Source organism: Centroberyx affinis, unplaced genomic scaffold, assembly GCF_046629955.1.
Source record: "Centroberyx affinis isolate AG114_WGS23_722 - 3 ecotype Tasmania unplaced genomic scaffold, CSIRO-AGI_Caff_v1 ptg001515l_1, whole genome shotgun sequence".
Taxonomy (NCBI): Eukaryota; Metazoa; Chordata; class Actinopteri; order Beryciformes; family Berycidae; genus Centroberyx; species Centroberyx affinis.
In genome coordinates, this window is record NW_027279979.1 from 6,401 (window position 1) to 22,237 (window position 15,837).

Here is a 15,837-nt window from a genome sequence, read left to right on the forward strand (position 1 = left end):
GTATTGGTTGTGTTGACTACTGTTGGCAAACCAAATTGCCCCTCGGGGACAATAAATACTATCCAATCCAATCCAATCCATCAAAGAGTTCTTTAAAATTTGAACTTGGACAAATATGTCGATTAACTCTCTTTGTTCATAGAAATAACAAGTGAATTCTGTTTTGAGGCAGAGTTTTGCTTTAACTTTTCACAAGATGCCAAAAAAAAAACGGAAAAGCTGATGCTGATTGTAGATCTTGTGTATTTCTGGGATTTTTTTAAAAAGATTTTTCAGGACTTATTCAGACAGTTCAGACTCAGTGCCGTGCTCGCCACTGAGCTGAGGACAAAATATCTCATGAGAGCAAAATTTGTGAAAGAAAACATATTTATTAGAAAAGCTCTAATAGCAGGAAGTTGTCAAAAGTGAAAAACATCAGCAGAGAAGCAACACTGCAGAGTGAAAAGCAGACGGGCGAGTCTCTGTGTGCCGGGGGAGTCGCTGTCTGGTGAAAACCTTCTAACTCTGATTTTGGTGATTTTCATGTTTTAACTTCATTTGAAGGACGACACGCCGTTCTATTTATGAAAACGTTTCAAAACCTCAGAAAAATAAATCCACGGTCCATCCAAGAAGGCGACTGATAAGTCAAATGGGCATTGAGTCATTCCTAGGGCTGGGCGATATAGTTGAAATCAATATCATGATAATCATAAGGATTTTTCTCAATATCAATATATATCACGATATGGTTCATGTATGCAAAATCACATTAAATAATTAAATTAATGTTCGTCTCATTGAACTGAATGGTAATGTAATGTTAGGTGTGATGTCAAACAAAACAGAAATATTCAAATAATATTCCTACCATACTTCACTTTATGATAGTTTTTAAGTAAAATTTGCTTGTCATCATCAATTCAGACAGCAGAAATGTGTCACGTAAATCATAGGTTTGTTAATATTTCTATTTTTTATTATCATCCTCATTTAGCTATTTTTATCTTTCCTTCTTTTTTAATGTAATTTTACTAAACAATTTTTTTGTGTTTTATGTGAATCACATTGAATTTGCCTTATTACCTATATAGAAATAAAGTTTGCCTTGTCACGGTCTTCAGGCTAAAACCAGGCTGTTCTTGTTCCTGAGAAGTTAACGTTCAGGAGAGAAAAGGTTTTCACCCGACAGCGACATGTAAGATAACGGCGTCCTCTAGGGGCCACTTCCACTTCCCAGCCTCCGCTACACAAATGTACAATGAAAGACCAAGCTCAAACTTATTTAAGATTTAATGAAACAAAATGCATTTCAATTCAATGAAAAGTGTAAAATCTTTTTGCAGCAATTCCATAAAAAGTGCTAAGAGCCCGGAGCAAGTTCAAGAGTTAAAATCTTTAGGAAGTCTCAAACATCTTCTTCCTGTCAGCCTTGTCTTCAATGTTCTTACGCCAGTCGCCGACTGCCTCTGCAGGCTGCAGACACAAACAACAACCGTCAGCCCTCTGTCTGTCTGTCTGTCAGCAGACCCAACACCGCACCTGTCTGTTCCCTGCTGCGGACCACTCACCTCCTCTTTCACCTCCTTCTTCACTTGCTTCAGGTTGGCCCTCAGGTCCATGTTGACTGTGTGCTTGGAGCCCAGCAGAGCTTTGAGCATGGCGTCAGCGGACATACGCACTTTCTTCAGAGCGGGCTTCTTCACGCCGGCCAGGTCCACCACTTTGATCTTCAGGTCGTCGATCTGAGAATAATCCAGTCAGGTTTGGGTCAACGTGTGAAAGAGAACCGCGTTTCTCAGCCCTGAAAACGAAGCCGTGTCGACTCGCGGAGCCCAGTGACAGCCGCTCAGAGCTCAACCAAAGAATTATTGGTAACACTTTACAATAAGGGTCACTAAGTTAAGGGTTAGTTAATGCTTAATAAGCATTAACTAACCCTTAATTAACAGTTAACTAATGTGTCTGGTAATCATTTACTAATGGTGTTCATGTTAACTAAGGTATTAATTTATACATTATTTAATAGTTTATTAAATTAAATTACACATTAGTTAACTTAGTGTACTCTTATTGTAAAGTGTTACCGAATTATTTTCCCTTTTCAGGTCATTTCATTTGATTCATTATCACAGGAGGCAGAGAGGCTGAAAACTATTCAGTATTTCATAAGAAAAGTCAAAAATTTAAGAAAAATAGACGTGATACTAAATTTGTGTAGTTGAAATATACTTTTTTCCTATCCTATGAATCATCTCACGACCCCCCCAAAATGATCTTGTGACCCCCTGGGGGGTTCCGACCCCCAGGTTGAGAACCACTGGAATAGAATAGAAAACTTATAATAGAAAAGAGTAACTAACCACAAAAACACTTTTTTTCAGCTGAAAACCGATGTGTTTGGGTATTTGTTGATGGATTCAGGTACAAATCTTGACATTTTAGTGCAAAGTTGTTGGATTCTACAGATTAAGTTATAAATACGCATGACGACTGCCCGCTATTGGTTGAGGGAAGTTGTTAAACTTAAATATATCATTATCAAATTAACACTGTTATGTTGGTATAATTACTGTAAACACTTGAGATCATGTTGGAGATGATTGTTCTCCTCTGTCTCACTCCAGTAGTATTGTTAGTTCTAGTGTTTCTCCACATTAAGACTACATTTCCCATCAGCCCCGTTGCCTCCTGCCCCCCCCTCCCCCTCCCTGAAGAGGACCAACATGTTGGAAGTGATTTCTCCATCTTCCTTTCCCTCCTTCCACCATCTGCTGCCAGAAACTCTTTCAGCTTTAGCTCCGTTCGCTCTGGAAGAACAGAACCTCTTCCTGTTTTGTGCCGTAAAGCGATCCAGCAGATTTCCCTCCAGATCCACTGATCGTCTGGTTTGTTTACGGTAATTATACTGTCTCAAAATTGTGTTAATGATTTATTGATGTTAAATGAAACAAGGATGCACTGTACCTCTTTATCAGCTTTGCCCACTTTGGCATCGATGTCGTACCGTTCCTCATCAATCTTGTCAATGAGGGCATGCAGCTTTTTGCAGGTGTCCTGTAGGAACAGACAGATATGATGTTCACTTATGGCTCATTATCCATCACTGATGTATTTAGAACGAGATACTTTGATGTTTAAAGTTGATAATAATAATGAAACTCCCAACTCATGACAAGAAGTTTTCATTTATTGAACCGTGAGCCAAACCTGAAGCTAACCTGAAGCAGACTGCTTTAGCTGCTGAACTGAAGCGTTAGCTAACCTTGACATGAGACCAACAGGTGGAAATGTCCAGAACAATTCCTGCTGCTGGACCAGAATCCTTTACTGGAGGAACCTGATCTGAACTGGATTCTGTCAGCTGAGGTTCACAGTTCAGGCCCATGAGACTGTGTTGTGTTGTCCTGTCTGTCTCTCTGTCCTGTCTGTCTCTCTGTCCTGTCTGTCTCTCGGCTGTCAGGAAGACTAGTGGTTTCTGAGTTAATGTGGATTCTGATTAAAGACTAACTGCTGCAGCTCTCATTAGGGAAGCCCTCAGCTCTCTGTTTCCCCTTTTCCACCAACATGGAACGGGTTCTGTTCCGGTTCGCGCACCTAGTTTTGAACCGTTCGGAGCATTTCGACCAAAAATAAATTGGTTCGGAACCCGAAAAGTTGGTTCCCAGCTGGAACCAAAAAACAGCAGGTTTTCAAGTGTGAACCGTGACATCAGTGGGCGTGTCATATTCTACAGGTTGGAAAGTAATTGCACGTAATAGTCGTCTACATCTTCTTATCATTAACAGTTGGTCCATGCTTGTTTTTTGGATAAAAACAAATATCTGTAATAACAGAACAAAAGCTTGCAGGTAATCAATGCGATCCTCCATCTTGCTACTGCTGTTTACTTCCTGTGTGCGTTGTGCCACGCCCTCCTGATGACTCATCCTTGATCACAATGGTTCCACTCAAAACTGGTGGAAACGCGGGCCGGTTCACTAGATAGCACCGAGGTTCCAAGAATCCTGAACGGAACCGGTTCAAGAACCAGAGCTAATTTGGTGGAAAAGGGGTGCTAGTGAAGCCGGGTCGGGTCTCACCATCAGGGCGGCCTGGTCTCCGCTCGTGTTGGGGGCGGGACAGCTCTGGGCCATGTAGACCTTCTTGGCCTCCACAAGCTCCTTCTTCTCATTCTCCAGCCAGCCGGCCGCGATGGAGAGCATCACACTCTGCAGGGGGAGGGGAGGCAGAGGAAACATGTCGCAAAAAACATAGAACTGTAAAAATAAATGATAAGGAATTTGATAATAACCCTTACATGACGTGAGCGACCTGGCTATGACGTCGCACCGTAAACTATCCAAACTGGTTCCGTTTTTACATGGCAGAGGTCCAAAGTGCGACCTTTTTTTTTTTTTTTTTGGTTCAACATTTTTGCACGTTTTCCTGAGTAGTTGGAGTATCTTTGCTAATTCTATTGTTAATAATGTTGTTCATAATAATGCAGATGTTTAGCTGTTATTGTGGATAGAGTTTATATCCTATACTATGTTGTCATTGCGGACACTGAGCATTGTTAAAAGTGATTATCTAAGATAATTATCTGACCTGGGGTCAGTGCAACCACACACACAAGGGGTCGCCTACCTTTCCCCATCAATGTAAACTTTGATTTTATTTAATTGTTATAATTGTTATTATTTGTTCTATGTTTATATATATATTTTTTTTTTTCACTGGATTTAGTTTAAATTCATTTGTTTTACTTATACTATTATTATTGTTGTCTTAAGTATTCTCTTATCTTATTATTGATTATTTGTATTGTACTGCTTTTTGTGAGGACCCCAGGAAGACTAGCTGTCATTAATTTGCCAGCTAATGGGGATCCTAATAAAACAATAATAAAACAATAATAATGATCAATGCATACATTCAGTGATCTTTCTGTGGCGTACTGTGGTAAACCCTGAACAGGAAGTGAGCACATGGTTCTGTCGGCCAATGGCAGCACTTTGAATGTCCGCTGTCGCAACCAGTGAGGACAAGACAATAGAAAGTTATATTCTCTATTCATTTTTTCGTGTCAGTCAGTCTTTCCCTTAGAAATAGGTGTTGCAAAAAATGTTTGAATTTTGGACACGTTGGTTGTGAGTTTTTTCACGTTGTATTCTGACAGCTTTTACAGATGTTAAAATTGAATGAACTGAATTTCTTTTTTCCATGTGAACATTTTTTTTTCCCATTTTCATCTGCCATTACACATATACACACAATATTTGTTGCACATGTGAAAACTTAATGTCACATATAGACAATTCACAGGTGGGAATATCACATGAAAACTACCATGTGTCGAAAAAGCAATTTTTTTTCACAATTTGCTGTAGAAACACTTTCATCTAATTCTGTAATTCTTTTAAAAGCCAATTGAAAACTCACTTTTATAGACTTGCAGTCAATTAATATCTCGTTTTATGCTGATTGTTTTGTTGTTTCGTTTCCATTCAAATTACTTGGCCGTCATTTAACCGTACGTTTGTTTTGCCGCTTTTTGCAACTTTCCTCATGTCACTGTGTGTGTTTGTTTTTGTTCTTTTAATTGTTAAACACTCTGTACTTTGAGTAGCAAAAGTGCTATAGAAATAAAAATGTATTATTATTATTTATTATTCGGCCAACAGGAGACAAATGTCATGTCCACCACTGTATATTGGTGCAGGGAATTGAGTATTTATCTAAATATAACTGTAAGCATTAACTGATTCTTCTTATGGAAGTGAACCACAAACAGAAAATACATTAGTTAGTATTAGTAGTCAGTGTCGGCACCTGGTTCTTATTTTAGACTGAATGTGATGTGTAACACGTTTGTAATGTGGCATGGAAGAAATTATTAACTTTTGGTGAAAATCCAACATGTGGAACTGGAATATCTTGACAGTTACACAGTGTTGGAGGAGGGATGAACTCTACTGAGGGACAGATAGGCTTGTAAATGTTTTCCATGAAGCTCTGTGGATGGACAGTTTCCTCCAGCAGATGTCAGCTCAGAGCTGCTGGGAAGCTGAACAGCCTCAGACTCACTTCACCTGCCTCTGTCTCCTCAGCCAGTTTAAAGAGTTAAAGTCTCTCAGGCTGTCACTGAGCTGATGGTTGTGATGCAGACTGACAGTAATGGATCAGTCTGAAGCGTTACTGGATTTAACAGGCAAAGTTGGTAAATCAAGTCGCAATGGAAAGCAAGTTATTGGAAGTTGCTCAGGATAAGAATGTCAGCTACATGTAATGTAAAATACTCTGTTATAAAGCTTAAGAAAACTAGCTGTGATGCCCATTAGAAAGCCAGATTATGAAGAGGAGACTTCATGACAGAAAAAAAGAAAATACAATAACTGCATCTGATAGATTGGAGTTTCTCAAGCTAACTTTTCTTCTAATAGAAAAAGTTTCAACCCGTCATATTATTTATCACACACATGTAAACACACACATGAACGTACAAACATGCACATTTTCAACAAAATACAAACCAATTCAGCAGCAGACATGACAGTTTTTCTGCAGTCTGTATGCTGCCAGGATCAGACCGATATATATTGACTGATATATTGGTTTGCTGATATATTGAGCTGATATTGACCCTAAAAATCAGATATAATGGAAAACCTGCAGTGAAATGCAATGAAAACTCATATCGCTCAAACCTGATGTGCTACATTTATTTTTTTTTCCGCCTTTATGCTTTTATCAGCATAGATTAACAAGTGATGTACAATACAGAAATAACTTCATATGCATCACCTCTCCCCCCTCACTATATGTTATATTTCTTTTTATTCTCATTCCATTTTTAGTCATTTGTTTTATTCCTGTAAAGCAATTTGTAACGTGTGTTAAGAAAAGTGCTCTATAAATACAGTTTATTATTATTATTATTATGAACTGAAGCTGTGGTGAGTCCAGACAAAAAGACAAAAGACAAACGACTGAAACTGATAAAACATGCGAGGTCGTACCTTTAGGTGATGCCTGCGGCTCGATGACATCTTTTTACTTGAAGGAGAGGAGGAGCAGACACATCGTTAGCATCTCAACAGGAAGCGCAGAGCGACAAATTAACTACATGAACCTACAGCAGACGCTCTACTTTAAATCTAAAACCGTTTCAGTGAAGAAGAAGCAAGCGACACTTACTCAGACATCTTGGCTGTTTGTTCGCTTCACAACCTGTTTGGAGTCAGAGAGGAGAAACAGGACATGAGGACACATCTGGTGCTGCTTAATGAGCGATTAAATATCAGAGCGATGCAGGCAGTCCTATGAAATGTGATCTATTAAACAGTTGATGAGGCCCGAGTGCTGATGGAGCTAAATTTGGAGGAAGGGGTCAAATGTCAGCTGACGCCTGTGATAAGTAACTTTACAGGTGCTCAAACAAATAAGCTCCACGGACGCAGACGGGAATTTTTCCTCCGAGAGGAATTCAAGTCTTAACTCTTCGGTTCAGGTTTCAAAGCGCTGGCAGTCAGAACCTTCAGTGCTACACAAATAAACTCTTTATGCTCCGAAAACAACGACATCTAGTCGACTTTTCTCTGATCATGAAGCTCTTGAACAACCGAAGACCAAAGCTGCAGAGCCACCAAGCGCAAGAGAGTTGGAGTTTATTTGATTATGAAACAAAATAAACAAAATCCAAAGTAATGACTCAAACTTCAATTTCTAAACTTTCCAAAAGAGTCATATACTTAAAAAAATGACTTCAATGATGATTAGATTGATCATACAGTAATCACACCCAAATATGCACTAATTAAAATCTTCAGCAAAAGCCAAAAGCAAAAAAAAAGCAGAATTTTCCAACCTTAAATACCCCAAACTCAAACATCAATTTCTAAAACCCAGGAATTAGTCCGCTCCTTCATCCTGCTGGATCACATTTCTCTCTCTTTGCTTCCTTTGCTTCCTAACAAGTCCGGAGGTCAGGAGTCAGGACTTTAATCACTTTAAACACTTTACCAAAGGTTTCCCCAAAAGCACAGATGTAGTTTAACACTTCTAACTTCGCACAACAACATATCATTTTACCAGTTTCACCCACGGAGCACGCAGAGAGGAAGAAGTGAAGAAGTCTCACCTATGAACAGAAAGATGAGGAGACAGAGCCTCGGAGAGACAGAGACAGGACACACTGGCAAGTCGCAGGGAGAGGAAATCACACTGGGTATATAAGGGGGTCAGATTTGGATGTGGGGCTCCTGTTTATGGAAATGAAGGATCCTCAGACCAATGGGCCAGCAAGCGCCTGAAATATCATCATCCCCTGCCAACGAATAAACCGGCCATCTTCGAGGAGGAGCCTGGTGGCGTTTCTTTATATGACTCCTGGTGCCAGTTGGATGCTAAAAAAGTGATGATGAATCACATTCAGTATAAAACCATCAGGCAATCTGAACACTCCACCAGATGAAGACTCGCTTGGGACAAAGTATGGGGACAGTAGATTCATGTCTGTCTCTTTGCTGCTAGAATCTGGATTTCTGATTCAAGACAAATGTATGGGAAGCCAAAGAACGGACTGTCAGCTCTTTATTATGGGTGGTTTTTGCAGGTTGTAGTATGTCAGGAAAAGTTATTGCAGTCAAGAGCCCAACATTTTGAGTTATGATAAGCAATGGACAAGTTAACTGCAAATAGACAGTAGTTTTGGCCAGTCATTTTCAGTCGATTCAGTCAACAGTTGATATCTTCATCTCTTCATCTTACTTTCCCACTCTTGAAGGAGCCGGGTCATTTTCAACACGTCCTGTCGGGTGTCTATTAGACTTGTAATATATCACATCCATATCTTAATCTTATCTTAAATTACACATATTGACCAAACGCTGAAAACACAAATGTCTTGTCACCAACTGGACACATAGCTTTGTTGAGTGCAAAGGCAAGACGCAGCAGTTTCTCACAGCCGGCCCTCCACTTATAGAAGTCCAATCTAGTCTTCCCCAGAGGGAATTAGCCGAGGGGAAACGCCTCTTCTGAAGCAGCCGGCAGCTTTCGGGCACGGAGGGGAACGAGCACCGAGCACCGAGTCTGGTTATCGAGACTTTATGTTCTTCTATATTTACACAGGGTCCGTTATACAGCTGAAATCTCAAAGAAACACTTTGAGATGCAAGACGCTGAGCCGAGAAATATAAGGAACAAAAACATCCTACGACACCGCCGGGTGACAAACCGGACACAGCTGTTGCACCCGATAGCACTAAAAATAAAATACATGACTTTAATTAACTCATTTACTAATGTTTCCTTCATTTGACCACAATAAGAGACCTGTTCCTAACATCTTCCCATACAAGCAAAGTCCCAGTAAACCAGCAGCTGACAGCCTGACGCCCCATCCTGTACGTCTTCTCATAACATTTGTCCAAAAATCACATTCGATCATTTTCAAGCAGCTCAGAGCCAGTTTCACTCCGCTGTCCCAACAGACATCTGCTCTCCAACAGGAAAAGTCACTCAAAACAAACCCGGCATGCAGGAGAAAACAGCTCATGCAGGATTTCACTAATTCCAAAGCGAACACGATGGTGAACCTGAATCGCGCGGCAGCAGAGTCCTGCGAGCGACGGGGAAAATAGATTCAAAAGAGAGAAACCACTGATGAATCTTTGATATAGCTTTTAACCATTGCTCCAAATAAAGTGTTTAACAGGCTCGCATTTCTTTCTTCTATAAATATCATCTAATCACTGCTGGCCTGTTTAGCGTTTCATCTTGGATTGCTGATCTAAGCCATGGATCTGAGAAGCTTCTCACTCTTTCTTTAGCTTTGGCTGCAGCACGGCGGCAGAAGGCCTCTCATATTAACACTCAGGCTATAAAAAATGTGGGCATGATTTCAGGTGGGCCTATCAAGACAGATTTTCCATCGGGTAGCGTTACCCGCCTCTGGGTGACCGGGTCAGAAATACATTCTTACTAACTGGACTGTGCACAGGAATGCGTTGTGTGATGTGCAATGTGTAAATACTTTCACAGGAAACTTTAGGTGATTTTCCAACACATTTCAGGGTCAAGGATCTGTTTATTGCAGTGGTTCTCAACCTGGGGGTCGGGACCCTCAAGGGGGTCGTGAGATGATTTATGGGATAGGAAAAAAAAAAAACATGTTTCTACTGTGCAAATTTATTATCAGGTCTATTTTTTCAGATATTTCTCCAGTATTTGCTTTTTTCTTATGAAATACTGAATAGTAAAAAGTAAAAATCATTCTCTGGTCGAACTGTTCGCCTCTGGCATCGTTTTGAGGGTCGTGAGCCAAGGGTTTAGGGTTAGATCCAGATCCACTGGTTCAGGTGAGCTAATTTACTTACAGTAACTATTGTTTGATTCACTTTTTATTGACAAATATTTGTATGACTGGAATATTCCATAATAATGTATGGAGTATTAGATATGACACAAGTCTCATCAGTATTGATTTTTGATCACTGAAACTGAAAGCTGCCAACAAAATCTATTACAATAATTAGTTACATAAGCATTCACCTGAGACCTAGACTCACCTGATCAGAATGCTGTATTTGATACAAATATATATGATGCAACACCAGTGTAAATTATATTAGTCTGTTGTTTCAGTGAAAGCGGAGTTAAAAGTGAACGGCCCAATAACAGAAGTCATTCGACAGCATCAAGATGTTAGAATACAAAATCGAATTGCACATGGAGATCCATATGAGGGATGAGAGAAAAGAACAAACAGAAAACAAACTGAACTGAACACAAGTCATGCATTATGCTGACACAAAGTAGAGGATTAAGCCTATATACAAGTGGATGAAGATCATGCCAAAATATTCCAATAATTGATTTCCACTCCATCTTCACCAAAGGTATGAGCCTGGCCAGATCAGGCTATAGAGTGAATGCTAACAGGAGTATGGCGATGACAGATCTGTCTGAGGTGCAGACATCAGTGGTGATGGAGTCTGACTCCTGCTGGGTGTAATGTACACAGGAATGTCAGAAGGTTTCTGGTGTCTCCCTCGGCAACAGTGTTATGCTATGGAGGAATATGGCGGGTCAGATTCATCATACTGTAAAGAGATGGGCAGATGTCGGTGAAGACGCCCGACAGCCAAGTCCAGCCTCAGGAATGTTCTGCGCTGCGGTTTTTGAATTCAGAAATGCAAGAGAAGTGTGTTGCCTTTCCTCACTGTGTACAGGCGATAATAAATGAATGCTCCTTGTATCTGATTAATATCCATGATGTCTGTTTAGGCCCATCCAACATTCACCAATCTTGTTTGTTTGTATGCTAGCTGACATATTGTTTGCTAGTAGCACGGTTACTCCAGCTGTTTGTTTGTAGCATGTCTGGGGAGCGTATCTATGTTCCCAGGTTCCTATGTTCCCCAGATTTATATGGCACATAATGGGAACATGACAAAGGGTCCTATGTTTAACCCTAACCCTAACTAACCATATTAAGCGAATACAGAGCTGGGGAACATCTTTTTCAGGTTCCCATTATGTGCTATATAGAACTGGGGAACATAGGACTCTGGGAACATAGGAATGACTCCCATGTTTGCTGCTAGCATGTGGATATTTTGCCTTGTTAGCTTTTGTTTGTAGCATGCTAGCTTTGACATTTGCTGGTAGTGGTTGCTCTGGCTGTATATTAGTTGGATGTTTGCTGGTATATTAATCTATTAGCATGTTGATGTGTTGGCTTGTTAGCTTTTGTTTGTAGCACACTAACTGAAATATTGTTTGCCAGTGCTATGGTTGTTATATTTGTTAGTAGCATGTTTACTGGGATATCTGCTAGCATGTTGATATACCGGCTTGTTAGCTTTTGGCTGTTTGTAGCCAAACAGCCAAAAGCTAACAAGAAAGGATATCAGCTGGGTTCAAAATTAATCTTATGACTAAGACAAATGAAAAATTAAACAATATTAAAATATATCTTATGAAAACAGGTGTTATATGATAGTATATGTTATTGTAGCAGAAATATTTCTAATTCCAAAGAGACCAATCAGGCAAAGCCTTGGAGGCCTGCAGGATTCCTGTCTAAAATATTGTTCTTTAATTCACTATTTACTTTTTAGGTATTTTAGCTTACGCTCTTATCCAGAATGACTTCCATCAGTGTACCTGCTCTTCATAGGTGGAGGGGTTCAGAGATTTGCTCAAGAACACTTTCCTGGTACACAGGGCTGTTGATGGATTCCCATTAGCTGTTGCAGGAATTGAACTTGTGACTTTTTAACAGGAGAGTCTCTGTGATCACTAATCATGCCGCCCACTTTAATATTTTGCCCTTGAAACAAGATTGTACATAACCAACTGGAAATGACACAACACAAGCAATAGGTCTAAAGTCCAATGAATTCAAGTTTAAGTGTATGTTTTGGAAGCAGGGTGCAGAGATTACAGAGATTGTAATGTAACTCAAAGGCCACAGGTTCGATCCTGCGACAGCCAGTGTGTCCTGTTGAAGCGTCTTCAAGCCTCTGCCTGCTCACACATTCTAAACTGTGTTGGATAAGAGCATCAGCTAAATATGTAAAACGTAAAATGAACAAATTTGCCTTTTGACATAAAACAGTTCTGTCACACAATAATAAGACATGATTAATCCTGTTTTAGGGTAACTCAGATGCAAGAAAGCATTTCAGCAGAATTGCTTTGATTCAAAGATATTTAACATTAAATCCAAAATGCTTATCAGAGGTCCAGGTGCCACAGTGACCTGTACTTTCTTAATGGGAGACAGATAAGAGACGCATGCAAACACGTCTGCACACCAGACATGAAATTAATAGATTTTAATAACTTTGAATACCGCAACAGTAAGGAATATGTTTTTTCACTTTTTTCAAATTATAAAAAATCTGAAAATGCTTTCTGATTATTACTACTGACATTCAAATAAGTTGAAGTATTCAAAATCATTAAAATATTGCAGTTTGGGTCGACAGAGGGACAGGGCTCCTACACATTTTTCATTTTAAAATTCCAGACTTTATCCAAACCACAGTTTCTTGACTGGATTTTAAGATTTCAGTATTTATTTATTTATCAGCTAGGCCATATCTCCCTTTGGCTGAACACTATTCTATACTACAACTAATATTACAATCTGTGAAATTACAGTTTTAGAATTTTTCTAGAAACGTACTTTTCAGAATTTTTCTGCAATTTTCAAACATATAACAGAAGTTTTCAATACTTTTCCAAACTTTCCAGACCTGCGTGTGAATGACAGTGAGAAAAATAAACCCAGAAATTGTAGCGAAATCTGTCCCCCATAATCTGCAAATGCGTGTTCGTATGTAATCTTATCTGGCATGCAAAGATAAGGACATGAACGTGGCGTTGCAGTTTGAGTGACATCAAAGGTATTTAAAAGTCCACAGGCATGAACTGATGTCACACCACCATGCAGGGGAAAGCTACACTAGTACGCCAAATTAAAATGTTCACAGAATTTATTCAGCTTAGCAGATAAAACTGAATCAAGAACATTTTCTCATGGAGGAAATGTCAAACAACAGTGTTTTTTGGTGTAAAAATGTGACAGTGAGGTGGTAAGGAAAAGAGAAATATGGGAGCTGCGGACGAGGCCATAAAACAACCAGGGATTCATTTTTAAAATAGAATGCAAATAGATCATTTTGCATGTAATGATGTAGCTCTTGTGCCTGTGTCAAACTTTGTATTTTGTACTGATAAGTCACTTTTTTGCACCGTATGCAGCTATTACCTCCCTTTCTACTCTCATCGACTGATGTTTGTTTGCGTGGCGTACGACAATTCCCCTTACAGGCCAATTAGGATTTGAATGGAACTGAATTAGAGAACAGAAGGTCAAGGTTCAAACAACGGCATCACTGCTGGTGCCAAAAAACAACACGTAACTGCAGTTTTGGTGTTTTTCTCTTGCTTACTTAAGTTTCCACGATCATGTATGATACGATGACAGTAGTAAATAGTAATAGGTACATCAAAGAAAAATATAATATAAATAACATTGCAAATATATAACGCAACTGATTATTTGAACATATTAAATAGAAATATATGAATGAAAAAAATAGAAATGTATGAATGAAAAATGTAAATATATATATATACAGTATGTAGATTACGGCAAAGTTGCAGCAATAGAACATGGAGCGAAAAGAAAAAACATTAAGACTGAGATAAAGAAAAATAATTTAAAATATGTGCAATTTGAAAATATACCAAAAATGTGTGTATCTTTTGAGTGCCTTTCGTGAACCTTGAGCCCCTGAAACCTTTTAAAACCTCATTGAATTACTTCAAAATTACATGGGCAACTGAGAGAAAATAAATACTTTTCTTTTCCCATATAACATAGTCTACACAAGCAGCACCCATCAACGCAAAGGGGCGTTTCTTGCATTATTTAGCAGCGAAATGGGTCCAAATACTGTAATGCAACGCCAATGCATGTTGCAATGTGATGTGTTTAAAGGTTAATACAGGATGTATTAACCCAGACAATTTTCTCATCTGGGAAAAATATTTTGCCATGAACGATGGTTGCCGGTCTTTGTTCGTTCAGACAAAGACAAAGACAAAGTTCTGGCAGTGTCAGAAATTTGGGCCGATATTCGTGTTGTATGACTGATGCCATGACACCGTCCTGGTGAGCGACCAATGAGAGCACAGTATGAAAGTCGGCATAGTAGCACGCCAGCTGTATCCAATGTAAACAAATCCAAACACCAACTCCTCTTTGTGGGTTTCTCCAGGCAAAACATTGCATCACCGTGATTACCGCCACCACTCGCTGTTTCACCGACACCGTTTTTAAATTCCCCAGGTCGCTTTTGGGGACGCAGCGATTGGTTGTTGTTCAACCAATCGCACAATATGACAATGGAACGGCTCCAATTCATACAGTCTGACAGACCAGTAATCAAGACTCCCCCTTAAATGAGATAGTTTACTTTTACCGAAGTAGATTTTCACACCAGTACTTTTACTTCTACTTAAGTAAGATATCAGAAAAGTAACAATACTTCTACTTGAGTAGGACAATCTAGTACTCTTTACACCGCTGATGGTTTTATTGCTTATTTACTTTACCGGCTGTCAAAAGCAAGATGGGTTTAAAATGTGTGGTCCGGTCTGTGTGCAGAGGAACCGGTTTGTCTGAGAGCAGGAAGTCTACATCAGTGAACTCACCCTGCAGCAATCAGCTGGTTCACATGTGAGTGGATCTGTGAGGAAAATAAGAAAAAAGACTGAGTATTCAATGATTGTAGAATACATTAATTTACATTCCAAAAATAATGAAACTTGGTGCAATAACTCACCTGTACTGTACGTGTCCTACTGAAAAAATGACTTTGTTGAACGCTGTCCATTTGTAATGATGAACAGACAGGAAAAAGCCTGAACCAACTCAAGCTCTTAACCAAAGAAAATCCAAAGAGCGTGCAGCTGTAAAGATGCAGCTTAACTAATTCACTCTGTGATTAATTGCATGAATTATTAAAAAAAATTCACCTCTCAATACCAACCACTACATTTTTCTAAATCAGCCCAATCTTTCCACTCACTGGGTGATACACAGTGCCGGTCCTGTTTTCTAATAATTGTAAAACATTACGAAGACTTCAATGCTAAGGCTGTAAAGATTTAAAGGATTACTGTGACTTTTTGGGAGTTTGACCCGTTGGTCTCCTTACCTAATATGTGATGAGAGGATTGGCACCAAAATCATCTCTGTGTCTCTGGTAAATCGCTCTGTCTGCTGTGCATGCTAACGCTTTAGCATATGCTAAGTAATCGTAGGCGATTTGCATTATCCAAAATATGAAG

At 39.4% G+C, this 15,837-nt stretch overlaps 1 protein-coding gene across 1 annotated transcript; it reads right to left on the bottom strand.

The window, feature by feature from the left end:
• Nucleotides 1-1,259: 1,259 nt before the first annotated feature.
• LOC139650583 (troponin I, fast skeletal muscle-like) lies at nucleotides 1,260-8,193 on the bottom strand. Its single transcript, XM_071527285.1, has 7 exons — nucleotides 8,105-8,193; nucleotides 7,162-7,194; nucleotides 6,984-7,020; nucleotides 4,065-4,193; nucleotides 2,950-3,039; nucleotides 1,554-1,727; nucleotides 1,260-1,458 (listed from the first exon to the last, which is right to left on the bottom strand). Exons 2-7 carry the CDS (start codon nucleotides 7,167-7,169, stop codon nucleotides 1,381-1,383), a joined length of 516 nt encoding a protein of 171 aa, XP_071383386.1. The 5' UTR covers nucleotides 7,170-7,194; nucleotides 8,105-8,193; the 3' UTR covers nucleotides 1,260-1,380.
• Nucleotides 8,194-15,837: the final 7,644 nt, after the last annotated feature.

What these genes read in the sequence shown, in the direction of transcription:
- LOC139650583 (XM_071527285.1), bottom strand. An exon ending in GAGACCAGGCCGCCCTGATG is followed by an intron (nt 3,040 to 4,064) that starts GTGAGACCCGAC and finishes CTGTTCCTACAG; the next exon opens with GACACCTGCAAAAAGCTGCA. An exon ending in AGAAGGAGGTGAAAGAGGAG is followed by an intron (nt 1,459 to 1,553) that starts GTGAGTGGTCCG and finishes TTGTGTCTGCAG; the next exon opens with CCTGCAGAGGCAGTCGGCGA.